General features: G+C 38.0%; 4 protein-coding genes across 4 annotated transcripts; 3 read left to right on the top strand and 1 right to left on the bottom strand.

Moving 5' to 3' along the window:
• Positions 1-2: 2 nt before the first annotated feature.
• On the bottom strand, positions 3-9,459 carry LOC110847047 (dual oxidase 2). The gene is made up of 33 exons (XM_035849816.1): positions 9,381-9,459; positions 8,773-9,178; positions 8,150-8,698; positions 7,677-8,068; positions 7,516-7,579; positions 7,246-7,428; positions 7,039-7,172; positions 6,909-6,950; positions 5,817-6,110; positions 5,664-5,747; positions 5,499-5,590; positions 4,980-5,249; positions 4,827-4,904; positions 4,639-4,760; positions 4,430-4,563; positions 4,228-4,345; positions 4,040-4,165; positions 3,758-3,952; positions 3,281-3,609; positions 3,098-3,191; positions 2,847-3,016; positions 2,599-2,774; positions 2,316-2,512; positions 1,889-2,213; positions 1,649-1,813; positions 1,401-1,567; positions 1,285-1,330; positions 1,055-1,207; positions 805-929; positions 634-733; positions 483-567; positions 283-411; positions 3-176 (listed from the first exon to the last, which is right to left on the bottom strand). Exons 2-33 carry the CDS (start codon positions 8,927-8,929, stop codon positions 45-47), a joined length of 5,427 nt encoding a protein of 1,808 aa, XP_035705709.1. The 5' UTR covers positions 8,930-9,178; positions 9,381-9,459; the 3' UTR covers positions 3-44.
• A 69-nt stretch (positions 9,460-9,528) lies between these two features.
• LOC110846310 (60S ribosomal protein L27a) lies at positions 9,529-10,548 on the top strand. Its single transcript, XM_022093011.2, has 5 exons — positions 9,529-9,668; positions 9,737-9,800; positions 9,866-9,963; positions 10,134-10,286; positions 10,364-10,548. Exons 1-5 carry the CDS (start codon positions 9,666-9,668, stop codon positions 10,490-10,492), a joined length of 447 nt encoding a protein of 148 aa, XP_021948703.1. The 5' UTR covers positions 9,529-9,665; the 3' UTR covers positions 10,493-10,548.
• Positions 10,549-10,763: 215 nt separating this feature from the next.
• LOC118434970 (pickpocket protein 28-like) lies at positions 10,764-12,104 on the top strand. The gene is made up of 4 exons (XM_035849817.1): positions 10,764-11,242; positions 11,327-11,527; positions 11,617-11,839; positions 11,929-12,104. Exons 1-4 carry the CDS (start codon positions 11,016-11,018, stop codon positions 12,076-12,078), a joined length of 801 nt encoding a protein of 266 aa, XP_035705710.1. The 5' UTR covers positions 10,764-11,015; the 3' UTR covers positions 12,079-12,104.
• A 59-nt stretch (positions 12,105-12,163) lies between these two features.
• Positions 12,164-14,369, top strand: LOC110847046 (pickpocket protein 28-like). The gene is made up of 8 exons (XM_035849819.1): positions 12,164-12,275; positions 12,351-12,600; positions 12,690-12,824; positions 12,915-13,050; positions 13,141-13,200; positions 13,282-13,429; positions 13,645-13,742; positions 13,829-14,369. The coding sequence occupies exons 1-8, from the start codon at positions 12,244-12,246 to the stop codon at positions 14,218-14,220; spliced, it is 1,251 nt and encodes a 416-aa protein (XP_035705712.1). The 5' UTR covers positions 12,164-12,243; the 3' UTR covers positions 14,221-14,369.
• The last annotated feature ends 1,268 nt before the right edge of the window (positions 14,370-15,637 follow it).

Raw genomic sequence — 15,637 nt, 5'->3', positions numbered from 1 at the left:
TATGAATTTTGAGAATATATTCAGAATGCAGAATTTTATAACAATTAAAAATTTTCAAAATGGTGCTGAAATATAGATTCAGCTCCATCAGTTAAACTACTCACTTCTTCACAAGCCTCGTCAACAGTTTTTGTGAGAGGAAATGGTCCACAGCTAAAAACTCCAAATTTTGATACCTGATAACAAATGGCAGGTTGTTAATGCATTACGATATTAATTTCACTACCTGTATAAGTCTGGTATGATACCAGTGGTATCCTTACGTAAGTCTTATATACTTACATTAGGATGGATGGACCTCAAAGTCTTAAAAAATTGGACGAAATTAGGCCTTCCAAAATGAGTTGTAGATTTCAAACCAGTGAAAAGAGAACGATTGTTAATTCGTTGAAAGTGTCTTTCAAATACATACTGCAAGTAAATTTTTAAAAATTCCTCATTTAAAAATCCATGCCACCTGCTATTAAGATAATGTCGTGTACCAGGAGAACAGTTCTCAAATCAAATTTGTTGTAAATCTGCGTAATGAACAAGTGAACCGAGATCAACTTGTTTGCTTCCACCTCTCTGTTAAATGTCATTGGTCATACTGATGCTATTCGGACCAGAATTATTGCTTAATTAATTAATTACCGAATAATGTCCACCAACCACTCAAATTGCTTTTGGGTACGAGTTACCCATAGGAAATATATTTTCTTGCAATTTCTTGGATTTGAACTGTAAGCCACATCTGCAGAGAAATCCCAAGTCAGCCAGAGTATGCAATCCGTTTATATGTCAAAAAATTATTCTGTTCCGTACCTTTAAGAATTGACGCAAATGGAGTTACACCAATTCCTCCCCCAACGAGAATAGATACGTCATAACGCCACCAATCCTGATGACCTTCCCCGTAGGGCCCATCCAAGAATAATTTCGGTAGGGAGCTACATAGTGCATATACATACATGCCCACATTTAAATCCTGTACTTCTTAACACAAATGATGTGCATGGCGTATTTATGTAACTTTAGGTTTTGCTAATTTTGATTTAGACATTTAATTTCATACCGCTCATAAATTTGTCTAATGTTGGCCGTAAATGGACCAACGGCTCTGATGTGGCAAGACAGGTGTGGCTCATGTGGGGCGGAGGACAAGGTGAATGGGTGGAACTCTCGTGCGCTGAGTGCGGCCGTGGCGATCCTCACCCACTGACCTGACCTATAATAAACCACATTATACGTATCTCCCCTGTTTACATGTTCCGTCCGTATTATTGCTCTAAACGTTAAACCTACTTGTACTCAAACCCAGCAGGTTTCGCAAACTCCAACTTGGTCACGTCTGAAACAGTATTATCCTGCTAAACAATTGTTGAAGAGTGCTAAAAATTATGGAAGAGTTGGTTGCATACTAGAGGGGAGGATTTCTGCTCGTAAAACTGGTATTTCCACTTGCTTTCTTCCCGCAGAGATTAATTTATCCAGCACAAAAATTATCAAGGGTCCACATAAAAAGTTGAAAAATAGCGGCTCCTGAACCAAACGCCCACTTCCATGGATTAACATTAAGATGTAAAATCTGCAAACAAATGATGATTTTTACAATTTTGACTGACGAGAATAAAATCTCCTATACATAATAAGAGCTATGAAATAATACAGTGGGTAACTGTTGTGGGTGATCCAAAACATTCGAAAAGCGAATGCTCTCGCATAATTGGTCGCAAATGAGTAAATCAAGGCTCCAAGGATCACCAATGCAATTCCTGACAAGCCCGTGACTGTTTGGAAGGCCCAGTAATGAAATTTCGGTAGAATGTGAGTCCTGAACAGACAATACTTATAAACAATTTTAGGCAAACTATACAAATTGGCAAGTTAGCTGATTATTTAAATTTACGGTCTGTGATAGTCGCGAAAGAGACAACTTAGATCGGAAGCCGTTTGGGTGGAAATATGATAAAAATTGATGGCATGCCCAACAATGTGAATAAGGCAGGATCCGAGCCCAAGGATTGCAATGAACTTGTGCAGGCCGATGAAACTGTCAAAGGGGATGAAACGGTGAAGGAATGTTTCTCGGAGTCTGGTAATTATGTTGCGACACATTGTGAGCAAAAGCGATGCAAAAGTAAACATAATTGCGGACGCGGCTCCTCTGGTCACGGTCACGCCATAACCTGCAATCCTTCGGAGACCCCCGTGTTCTTTTTCCACTGAGTAAACTGATTATCGGTCGGAATATGCAATACATAAGAATCATAATTAATCCCAGCACTCAAATCTTGACTGACTGTAAATTAGGTAAATATAATATCTGCATATACCATAAGCTCTCTCCACAAAAATGACAATGAAAATTAGTGTATACATAATTCCCCAGAAAATTTGCAATCGGTATAGCTCAATCCATCGAGATAATGGACCTTGGGCGGCTTCTCCCGGTGTAATAGTCACACTCGTCCTTTCAATTTCCTTTGGCACTTGGTCAATCCCTTTAATCCCTTCCTCCATAATAGAATCCCTATTTTAACGAAATTAAATTGAATTAAATATTACAGACATAAAGTGAAGATGTCGCCCAGTAAAATAATTTCCAACCCCACGTACATTCCGTATATGCTCAAAATGGTAGCTCGAGCTTTATCATTGAAGCTTTTTCTTCCTGATTTAGCCATCGGTTGCGACTCGGGTACATTAACTCCAGAAAAATTTAATTGTGCGTAACCCAGTGTATCTTGGTATTGGGACATTAGTCGTTGAAAAGTATGAAGTGATATTTCAGACTACAAATAAGATTGTACAGGTTTTGTGAGTACTAATTTTAAGAAGTGAATATATTTTATCTGCATGTTTACATCACGACCGAGTCCTTTCAGCATCAGTTTGGTCATTTTCTCCAACTCTTCCTCATCCACATCCGCATTGGCTGCTTCAACCATGGACCTTATCATACCCTTGAATTCATCGGGAGATAAGGTGCCACTTCGATTGATGTCATACATTTCGAACATAAGTCGAGACTTTTCTGTAAGTGAATGTTAAGTAATGTCTGCTTAGTTAAGTACATACACACATATTTAGCAATCCAAAGTGTAATTAGTCGAACCGTCTGCCGTCCCTTTAGCAAAGGTCACAAGCATCTCTAGAAACTCCTTGAAGCTAATGTAACCATTTCCATCTCGATCAATTAATCCAAACATCTAAGACGAGCAAATTACAAATGCACGAGTTATATATCATGTTGTCTTCATGTTGAGAAATCCAGTTTAAAATATGCAAACAAAATTACTTTCTCCACAAATTGAGAACCTGATTCCATTCCCAATGCATTTGCAAATTCAGCTTTGGTCAGTTCTGTTCGAATAACTTCCCTGATGAGCTTAGGGTCCACAAGTTCGGCTTCTCCTTTGGGTTGATCTATAGAAAAGGCTTGGGCGAACACCAACTTGAAAAATTTGTCCAGCTTCCTTAGTCGCTTATCCTTGGTTAAAGCGGAAGCCAAAGATTGATGAAGACTTCCAGTGTTCTCATTTATTTTGGTGCTTCCTTCTTGAAATAGTTTCTTCAATTGAGTGACAAATGAGGTTCGGAGTATTTTCCCTTCAAATGAGAAGACACCTGATAATGATGAAAAGAACATAATTAACTATATGGCACTAATTATACATTGTCCGCCCTGTCAGACTCCCCATTTTGCTGGAGCTCCTCCCATGTAACACTTGTCTTTAATATAAATTTACAAAACTTTAATAAAGGACACACTTACAATCATATTCTTTAGGATTTTTTATGACAACGTGCTTCCCATCGTTGACTAAAATAACGTCAAGTTCATCCGCTCTGGAAAAGTCAACGCTTCGGAGCAGTTCGTCCTTATGAGATCGTACTTCAAGCACTTTGTTTGGCGTAAAAATTAACACGACAGCCCGAGAACCCTCTTTCGACCCAAGATATTCTCGAGCTGAAAATATTTTTATAATCCTAACTAAGTTTATGACCTTAAAATAAACAGTCCAAGCAATTGATACATAACTGATGACTGACTGACCTGAGATTGGTGAGTCATATGAACCAGATTCCGAGATAAATGATTTCAATTTAGTTTTTCGTCTCATAGCTGCGTCCTTCTCCTTTTGTCGAAATGAAGCAAACACGGGCACCAATGAAGCAATAACTACGCAAAATATAACGTTAGATCGGTTGCGGATCAATTAACTAATAGACCGAGTAATTTACCCAGAATAATTATTCCAATTACTGTGAAAGTCGTTATAAACGAAATCTCACTGCCATCGAAATAATCATACGATGAAAGTCCAGTACATTGTTCGACAGGGACAAGGCTTGAGTCTAGCTAAAATATTGAGAATAAAAGCATAACCTGTTAACCTGCCGCATTAATCTTACTCTTTAATAGTTAGATTTCTTTGTTCTAAACCTGAGGAAAATGGTAGCAAGTATTGGGTTGAAGACTGGTCGGTAATTCTGTTTCGTTGTCAAATGTGTAACATCTTCCAGTTTCCCAACTGCTATTTTGAGCACTGAAGCATTGCGGTGATTGTTGCTTGAACACTGCAAAATTATTTCGTTGCAAGATAAGACATGAACTTGAAGTACAAATTATTTTTAAAATTCTTATATGCTTACCCTCCGTTGGCACGCGGAAAGGATTTGCTTGGATATCCTCGGGAAGCATTTTTGTTACTGACACAATAATGTCAAAAACTTTTAGTGTTTTTATCCTATCTATTTGTGTGGCCGTGAACCGTCTGAGAAGTCACAATAAATGGTCACAATATGTACAATATTCACTTATTGATAACATTTAGACTCACTCCTTCTTCCAATTTTTATTCTCAAACCAAAATCGATCAGCATTTCTGATTCTTGCAAATTGATCCTTGATGATAGCTCTATTTTAGTAGAGTTTTACGAATTGCATGCTACCTGCGTATTATTTACATAATGCTGTGTGTGTCGTTTTTCACCTAAAAAGACGCCCAGGCCTGTAGGTCGTTTCCAAAATCCCACCTGTCCACACGTCGATATTATCCCATAAAAATTTTGTCGAACTGTTGTGACTTTTTCTGTGAATTCGCTCAAGTTCTTCAACAATTTCACGCGGAGTTGCAGATTTCGTTTCTTTGAAAAACTCGTCAACTGATGTAATTCTATTCAACCCGAAGGCTTCTCGTGCAGTATTGTAGTCCGGAGTCCCGTGGTCTCTTCCTCTTTGAATGTTGACGGCCATTAAATCTCTTCAATTAAATTCAGAAGACATGCACATGTATGGAATTGAATTTTAACACTACCAAATGGCTATTTTCTCACACGAAGTGGTGCAATGAGAAATGTTTTTTTGGAAGCAATGGAAGAATGAGAATTATTAATGAATTATGAATTGGTTATGCATATCGAAAGAGTAGATCGTAAATAATATCGAGTTATACTTAAAACAATATTGCAATTTTTCTAATTTTATATGCTGATATATTTTGATTTTATACCTTCTAGAAAATTCTAATGGTCCAAATACTCGGCCTCTCAAATCCTCAACAATCATGTTATCCTCCCGTTCTGATTTGTGCGAAGCTAGACCCTGCCATATACCAATTAATTAGTTAACGTGCATGTACGTATGAATAATCCGTGTATTGATAAAGATTCTCTACCATTAGCATTCTGTCAATGTCGGCAAAATCACGATCGCTTTCCCCAACACAAGGATGATCTTCGTACTTCATTAGAAGTGGTTCCTACGCCCAACGCACGTAGGATTAGAAATATTTCGGAGCCATATGACTAAACCACCGCATGTTTTCTACCTGAGGTCGCCAAAATATGTTACATGTTCGGACAGCACCATAGCTCGCAGCTGAATTTCGACTCGTTTCTTGTGCAGTGTGCATTCCTTTGTGACCTCCCAAACCTGCAAAGGCCACAAGTTTGCACTGGGCACAAGCGTAGTCTCGTATGTATCCTCCAGGTGTGACCAATGTGTGACCAAACCGCATGGCCGCAGTTTGGAAAAATTGCTCGATTTGAGGGTCAATACTGGGGTCATATTTTTCGTACTCGCCCAACGAGTCTCCGAGCCACTCGGGAATCCAGTCATACATCTATTTTAACACAAAGTGAAAGGATTTAATTTCTTACACATGTATCATACACTAAATGTCAATCTATAGTGTGTAATTCTTTTTTCACTTTTGAACGGTTTTATCTGTTCCGGTATAGTAAATAAATGAGTAAAAATTATTCGATTCAACAATGAAACCCACCACTAGTTTTAAATTTTGGAGTTAAGTATTTTAGGATGTTACTATAGTCGATGTGTGATAGTCACAGCAAGTTTTTTGGGGGCAATTACCCTGGGGGGCGTTATGGACTTATAACATGGTGTATATAGGGAAATTTATTTCTCTGGAACGGGTGGATGGAATTTCAAAATATTTTTTTTTGTTGTAATCCTTACCTAAATACCTCCACCCCTTTTTGGTGTTTTCCCGGAATTTTGCGTTTGAACTTCGTGGCAAATTTTCTAAAGTTATTATTAATTTCGATATTTTGCACATTTTTTATTTCAATATTAGGAATTTTGCTCCGAAGTTCAAACGTGAAATTTTGGAAAAACACCACAAAGGGGTGGAGGTATTTGGGTAAGGATTACAACAAAAAAAATATTTTGAAATTCCATCCACCCTTTCCAGAGAAATAAATTTCCCTATGTATACCATGTTGTAAGTCCATAATGCCCCCCAGGGTAATTGCCCCCAAAAAACTTGCTGTTACTATCACACGCCGACTATATTAACATCTTAAAATACTTAACTCAAAATTTTAAAATTAGTGGTGGATTTCGTTGTTGAATCGAATAATTCTTACTCAAATGAAGTAATGTTCGGAAAATAACTTACTACAATGTTTTGATAAGTTCCTATCACCCATTTTCTGGCTTCCTATAGTTGAAAGAATAACATGATCTCATCAGCATAAATTATTAATTCACAAGTAAATCCAACAACTAATAACAGTGTTCGTTTTAACCTGAAAAATTCGTTCACCACTCCATTTTGGCCGACTATCATGCAAATAGGTGGCAATCAAGTTGTGCCATCTGAATAAGACCACCCCAAAAGATAATAGGAAAGCATTTTCATTTCCACGTGGATTCCCAAGCACTATATTTATACGAAAGGGTGAACATAATAAAGCAACCTCAACCAAAAATTTATGCATGCATAATAATCTCACCGAAAAACCTGTTGACATTTGCAGTTTCATGCTGCTTAGTCCAGACACTGTGGTGCGCAGGGGGTGGTGGATTTGCTAATGGTAACCTTAACTTATTTATCGCTGGGAAGTAGCCTTTGTTGTCGACGGAAGCCAAAAGTCCATGAGGTACCAAAGTCCCATCCGGATTCGTCCTCAACACATCTTTTTCATGGGTTGTAATGAAGAGAAGACACACCAATTAGGAAAACATAAAATTAATAAATAAAATTGACCGTTCGAATCACTTACCTGCCCATCCCTTTGCCGTCCCGTAAATGAGACCACCATCAATCCAGGGCGTAATTTCATTCAGCTGAGGATGATATGACCAATACCAAATTTTCAAGCATGAAATAAGTATTTACAATTTTAATACATATTCCGGATCGAAGTCTTTTGTAAAACCGTACCTGTTGCCTCGGATTGCCTGGTGAGTGTCCAGAATTTTGACTCCATCTGGATCTTAGGAACGGCATTTCAGACTTTCCACTTTCATTCTTTTCAGAAGAAAATTCGTGATCTGGTGGAATTGGTACATTAAAGTATTCAGGTGGACAACCTGGTCGCTGAGCATCTAAAAGTTCTTCCACAACTTGTTGCCCAAAATAGACGAGAAAAGCAGTTTTGCCAGTCTTTGATCCGCAACCCTCTGGACCACTCGAACTTAATGGGTCATGCTGCGTGCAGCCTGGTTTTCTTTCCATCAGTTTACTTGCCTTGAAGGGGTTTATTCTTTCCCCCTCAACAGGTTCATAAGTACCGTCCTTGTAAACTGGGGGGACCCTTCGGAGGAGAGGTGTATCTGGTATAGCAATAATAACAGCACGATGATAATCACTCAATATCTATCTGTAAATGCAGTTGAGATATTTTCATCACTTGCCCACTGCTCCCAAGTCTACTTTGAAAGGGTTATTAAAAAATCCGTCGTAAGTCTGAAATTCTGGCGGATGACTTTCATTATCTGGATTTTCTGTAGGATTATCTGCATGTTTGCATTTCTCATAAGTTGACGTAGGTAAAAACTGTTGAACTTCATCCTTCTTGGTGTAAAAGTAGCAACCATCGATGAGCCATGAAATTAAATTAAGTTTGTCCTCCTTATTCCGTCCGAAAATCCATTGATGAGGAGATGGTTTTGAGACCACTAGTGGCTCAGCGTCAGCTTTAAAGCTTTCTCCTAAAGGAGGTGATTCCGGAAAAGTGACTGGACCATTTTGTGAATTTTGCAAATGAGATGGTTTCGGCCCTGACCACTGAGGAAAGAGGGGACGATGAGGCGACTGTTGCAGAGTAACCGGCCTTTGCTTTGAACCCCTTCGGCCCTGTTGATAAGATTGATAAGAACTGTCCCGAGTTTGATGGGAACTTCGAGATTGGTCATTAGGGTCCGTGTATCGATCTTGTTTTGCATGCAAAATAATGTCCTCCGCTGAAAGTAATGAGAATAAATGTATTAGATTTCATTATTACATTACATGGAGTTTCCCATAGTATAATTAGTACCTGAAACGCCGTCAGGGTCTACGTATGGAAATAATGAACCGTATTGAGAGTTGGAATAGTCATTATCATTCAGACCACGTTGTCCTTCAACAATATGCAACAACCCGAGAAAGGAAATATACACAGACAAAAATATAATACAACTAAAAGAGTACATTTTATTGCAGGACACAAATTAAGGACACATTTTTGACAATGTCAGACAAAAAATTGAACCCCTACAGTAATTTTCTTATACATAATTTTAATGGCACACTAGCAAGAGATATTATATGCACAATTCTTTTGAAATTTTCCTCGTACTAATTTATTGGACACATCCCTCCTTTGATTGTGGTCAATAAGCGGATGAAGGTGTCGGTTCTTGAAAAACCGCAAATTATTGAATACCCATATATTGCCAAACCTGAAAAGTAATTATGTATTTAGACCTTCGCTTCCTCTTCACATAACACACCGTTTCATTTAACAGAATTGTAATATATCAACAAATGCACATTTTGAGGCGTCATGTTATCCGACTATATCTCAAATTTCTCATGCATGAGAACGTCCAAAGCGACATCAATTCATCATCAATGATATTGAAAAATGCTTGAAATACTTACTCCTACTTAAAATTCTTGTGCCCATGCTTCTTTTATTCCTGTCCTTTATTATAACAAAGACTTATCCAACCATATTTATCATAATATTTAGGTTCTATGATTTATCCTTGCGAATCATATACGATCCACCGTTAATCGCGCAATGCCCCGAATGGTGGTGATTGGGTCTGGCTTTTGTGGCCGGGATCGTTTAATAAAGCTGCCGTGCGGTGTGCTCACTCTCCATTAGTTTCCTTCCCTTGCCGAGTAGTCAATCGCCTTCTGCTCATAATTTCATAAATTAAAATGGTAAGATTTAATTTGTTGGTGTAAATGTTATCGTTGTGCTAATGAGGGGTTCAACTTCCATTTTGTAGAGTACCAACAAGAAGAAGACTAGAAAGTTGAGGGGACACGTTTCCCATGGTCATGGACGTATTGGTAAGTTTGACTTTTCTGACCCAGCTATTTGATGTACATGATAAAGATTGATGTGTTTTATTCAGGAAAGCATAGGAAGCATCCCGGTGGTCGAGGTAACGCCGGAGGACAGCACCACCACAGAATCAACTTTGATAAGTACCACCCTGGTTATTTTGGAAAGGTAACAAAATGAAGCTTAGTCTACTAATTTCTTCCATACTTGCAACTTACAAATTATAATTCATTTATTTAACACTGAATTGTCAAGTAGAAGTGTTTTGAAATCGGAAGAGGAGCTACAGAATTTTGCTGATTTCGTGTTTTAACTTCTTTTTACGTTTGCTTTTATAGTTGGGAATGAGGAACTATCACGCCAGACCCATCAAGAAGTTCTGCCCTACTTTGAACCTTGACAACCTTTGGAGTTTGGTCAGTGAACAGACAAGACTTCAATATAAAGGCCACCCTGACGGAAAGGCCCCAGTTATCGACTGCGTCCGAGCTGTAAGCAAATAGTTTTTGACTGGACAAAAATCATTGAGTTCGCTGTTTAACGTTTCTTTTGAATATCTTTGCTACAGGGGTTCTACAAGGTTTTGGGTAAAGGAGTCCTCCCCAGACAACCCGTAATTGTTAAAGCCAAGTTTTTCTCCAGAAAAGCCGAAGAAAAGATCAAGGAAGTCGGTGGAGTTTGTGTACTCCAAGCTTAATTTGATGTTATTTGTACGTTTCATTCAATAAAGTTTGAAATCCTATTTGAACGCTATACAAATAAGCATCTGTATTATTGCATGTTGTCGTTGGTCACTTACTATGCCCTTGACTGAATCCCATTAGTATAGACTCACGTGAGGGTGTAATTCATCTAAAATAAAATACTTTTTTTCATGCACCGGCACCATATCGTATATTCAAGTCGTATAAATTCCAGTGATCGCATGTCTCAATTTCTATCCGTAAATCAATGACTACTTTTTGCAATATATTGTATCACTTTAACATTGGAGCCGTGTCGTGCTCAACGCTCTTGTGTTTGCACCAATTACTTGCAAATGGAATTAGAGATGGTCTAGTAGCTGTAAGACTCGGGACTTTGGCATGTTATTTACTTAACTTGTCTTCTAGATTATTGCGTTGTTATTATTGTTCATGGCTACTTAGGATTAGTAAACTCAGCTCCAGAGCAGGGACTAGTCAACAGTTTACAAATCGGTGCGACTACCAGGCGCAGAAATGATTATTGATAACCGATCTAACGTATTCACCAACCCCACAAAATCAATGCAACAATTAACAAACGACTCTCACCTGGCCCCCTCATCTGAAGCAGTAATGAACATGGAAGGATGTTGGGGCGATGAGCCAACTGGAAAACGGTATTTGCCTGCTGAATTTTGCATGGAAAGCAGTCTTCATGGTCTCCGATTCATTGGACAGCCTAAACGTCACGTTGTTGAAAGGTACTTATTATCTTTTACTGTATTGTAGACATACGTGTAGATGCACTTGCTTGGTCCGGTTTCAATGATATAGTTTGGTCGCAGGATTTTTTGGATCATATCATTCACGGTCGGAGTGGCCGTTTCAATCCTCTTTATTACCCAAATTTGGGGAAAGTACCAAAAAACTCCGGTCATAACTGTTTTTCAGCCGACGGAATTAGCAATTGACTTGATTCCATTTCCAGCCGTGACAGTTTGCAATACCAATAATGTCATTAAGTCCAAAGCAGATGCATTTGTCGAGTAAGACTTTTCTCATAAAACATTTCATAAGGTTTACACTGACATGTCATAGTCCTATTTACATGCATGTTCCTGATGTTCCTTTGTAGGCGAGTGCAACTTGATCCCACGAACCAGGAGGCAAGTCAAGACCTCTACTTGCTGGACCATATCTGCCAAACGTCAACTACTTTCTCGGAAACTTTCAATTTTTCCCTAGAATACGGATCAATTAAGAGTGAAATTAGAGAACCACTTCTGGATTTTGGAAAAAATCAAACCACCAATAATTCGAGTGCTGCTGGAAGGAAAATTACGGATTTACTGCAGGATGTAAGTGTAACTAAACATAATACCAAAATACCAATCAATACAATCTTTGAGACGTTAGAATTACAATAATATTTAATTGTCATAAACAGGTTGCCCAAAAATGTAGTGCCATGATTTTGTTATGCATGTGGCACGACGAAGTCTACAATTGCAGCGAATTGTTTGATGAAGTTGAGACGGATTTCGGATATTGTTGGTCAGGAAAATCTGGGATAATGCTGAAATACCTACATGGATAAATGCATGGATAAATACGTACGGAAGAAGGGACATCATACTGAAAAGTAGGGTACACAATAAATCCCTGCTTTTCAGCATGGATAACTCCATGTATGTATTTATGTATTTATTTCTCGAAATTATCCCACATTTGATCCTAACTGGCTGAATGTTGCGTCTTTAACATGATTCCTCAATCCCTCCTGCTAAAATTGAGGTTGGTGAAAGTAATTCAAAGAGAGTTGTCTCACTTTGTTAAGGTGGTCATATTCTTACTTTTACAATTTTATAGAAATGACTCCAGAGATCAAGAATTCAAAGTTAAGGAATGGGAATCGTTAAATCTAGACACTGATAATTTAATATTGAAAGATGATGGATTTGATCATGAGAGCACTTTTAATTTAGCAAGCGAATCACAAATACCACCAAAATTTCCTTATAGACAAAATCGTGCTGGAAAAACTACTGGTCTTTCAATTCTACTAGATCCAGATTTAGAATCCTACTTTTGTACCAACACTGATTCTGCCGGATTTATGGTACACTTTGATTTTAATGATTTTGAATATTTACAAATTCTGGGTTTTTTGCACATCTACATTTATATTTAATATGTACATACTTATAGGCAGTGGCTCATATCCCATTAGACTTTCCACGAGTCGCAGATAAAGGAATTGCAGTAAAGCCAAACTCGGAAACATACATTAAAATTCGCCCAGAAATAATTGCTGCAGAAGATCACATCAGAGGATTTGCATTGGTAATTCGTACATACGAAAAAGTAAAGAGTTTATGTCCCTCCAGATTTATTTAATGCCAATTATTTTTCTCTCATTTCCTAATCAATCAGGAAAAAAGGAACTGTTATTTCGGAAAGGAATACACATTGAAATACTACAATTACTATACAACATCGAATTGTGAAAGCGAATGTATTGCCAACATGACTATGAGAGAGTGCGGATGTGTTCGATATTTCATGCCACGTGGGTATTTTTGTATTTACATATTATGTAATGTAGCTTGATTTGATAAGATTTTTAATTTTGTTTCAAACTTCTAAATACCAAATGTAGGAGATGAGAAGCAAACCATTTGTGGGGCAAACAGATTCAATTGTTCGGAAGGGGTTCGAAGTGTGTAAAAAGTTATTATTCGAGTTGATGTTGGTGGGAGGCGACATTTCCAGTTTTCGTATTTCTGTAATGTTTTTGCAGGGACACTCTTGAAAGAAGGGCTCAGGAAGCGTTGTAGGGTTTGTCTCCCTTCATGCACAGAAATTGAGTACCACATGACCAGCAGCTACATGCCCTTGAGACTGGATATTCCACTTTGGGAGCACCCCAACGGGACCAAGGCGTCATGGTATGCATGCATGTTCAGAATAAAAATCACCCTATAAATTAGATTGCACTTGAATAGGAATGTAATACATGACTTCTGTATATCGCTTATGTAGTGCTATGCAAATGTAAATATAATTTGTTACGCAAATTCTAACTGGCTTTTTATGGAGATATTGCATGTTTTTCCTCACATTGAGGTTCCATTCATGAAATAATTCTGTGTCAAATTTAAAGGACTCATAAGAACGTTTCCATCCTCCACGTCCATTTCTCGGTGGATTCTACATATCCGAAGCTAAGGACAGAGCTGTACGGATTTATTGACTTGGTTTGTAAGTTATTGCAAGCGCTTAGTGTGCACTTTATGAAATGAGACAAGTTAGTTTAATACTGTTCATGTATTTACAAATTACAACAGCAAACACGGGAGGCATTTTAGGACTGTGTCTTGGATTCAGTGTTTTAAGCCTGTTAGAAATTGTGTACTTTATAACGCTTCGATTATATTGTCAGACACGTCGAGGGAAAATGATCGGGCACAAGGTCACGAGAGCTACTCAGCAGTTATGGGGTAAAGCATTTACTGCGATTAATTTCATGGGGAAAATACCTGTATCATCGCTATCACCACATGAGCCCACGACCACTTATCCGACAAATGTGGAAGAATATGGGGAAAGAGTGCTGCGAAATGTCCTGAGGAGTACAAAACTGCCTGCAATGAGAAATAGCTCAAATAACCCTTCGGATTCTAAGCTGGACACACTCCCGTATTATGTGGAAAATGGGAAAAGCAATTTTAGCTGGTGATTATCATCGAAATTACATATGTACGTGTAATTTCTTTTCATTTCATGAAGAGGAATGAACATAATCGAAAGTTTGGACATTCAAGTTTTATGGTTGGAAATAGGATAATAATGATGAACGGAATAAACGAACAATTTATAATACTAATAAAAAATATATGCTGTATGACGACACATCCGTCTGGGAATCTATGTGGTGTGGAATCATGTGGCATAAATACATCGCCATATCAGGTTTCGATATAGGGAAGCACATAATTTACATAATCTTCAATTGGGTAGCTTCATTACAATTATAACGTTACAAATTTACTTCCGAATGTTAAACCACTGCCACTTTCACCACTAATCCTAAATTGAGACATTCTCAATTTCCCCATCTCATCTGGCTTTGCCATTGCAACTGTCTCATCTGACCTCATATTTTCCTAAATTGAGTCGGGCTCAGCAACAATGATGTTGGACTAATTAATTCAAAGTACTTCTATACAGTCATCATAAACAATAGTAACGAGAAGGACGAAATTTCGCAAAGATGCCCAAAAAGTATCCTAAAAGTGATCCCTTCCTGTACTCATCTGAGGACGAGGAGGAGGAAGATGAATGCAAAACGTGTCTCAAGTCAGATCGGGACAGTTATTTTATGGAATATCTTCGAGATTCAACGATCCATTCTCTAAAGTACATTGGACAAGTTCAGGAAGCGTATTTCGCAAGGTTTGTATATTACAGATTTGACCATGTCATTATAATTCAGTGCGAAATTAATTTGGAAATTAATTTCACCATGTAGAATGTTTTGGGTGGTAGCATTTGCGACCGGAGTCGGAGTATCAATTTACTTGATAATGGTTGGAGTAGCACAAGATATGCAATCCAACCCTGTCATCATGTCATTTCAAGAGTCGGAAATTACGGTTAAATGCATTATTCTTATTATTCATTATTATTTATTAATTTATTATGCATTTATTAAATTAAATTTGGTGTAAATTTTCCACCAAATGGACCCCGATTTTTAGAAATTGACGTAGAAAGCTGAATTTTGGCACGGACATCCCTAGTGGTTTCTGATAAAAGAACATGACGTTAAAGGTGAAGAAATGTTACCTGACAGACGGCAAGGCTGACTCATACCGAGTTCTACACCATATTGAGCTGAAATTTGGTATCGATTATGAAAATGACTCATGTATGGGAAATTTGACTTCGGATTTCAAAAATTTTATAAGAAGCGAGGCACACTGAGGGCCACTGGTCCTAGTAGTCAAGGGAAAGAAAACGTTTGGTGCCAAATACTAGAAAGTATTCTATAGATGTATTTGACCACGGCGGTGGTAATAGTTTGGTTATCGGTCAAAATATAAAAGCGGATACTGACCCTGACTCGGGCTATGTCAAGTCTGCACTGCAAGTTA

The sequence above is a fragment of the Folsomia candida genome, unplaced genomic scaffold (assembly GCF_002217175.1).
Source record: "Folsomia candida strain VU population unplaced genomic scaffold, ASM221717v1 Fcan01_Sc003, whole genome shotgun sequence".
Classification (NCBI taxonomy): Eukaryota; Metazoa; Arthropoda; class Collembola; order Entomobryomorpha; family Isotomidae; genus Folsomia; species Folsomia candida.
This window is presented reverse-complemented; position numbering and strand designations above follow the sequence as displayed.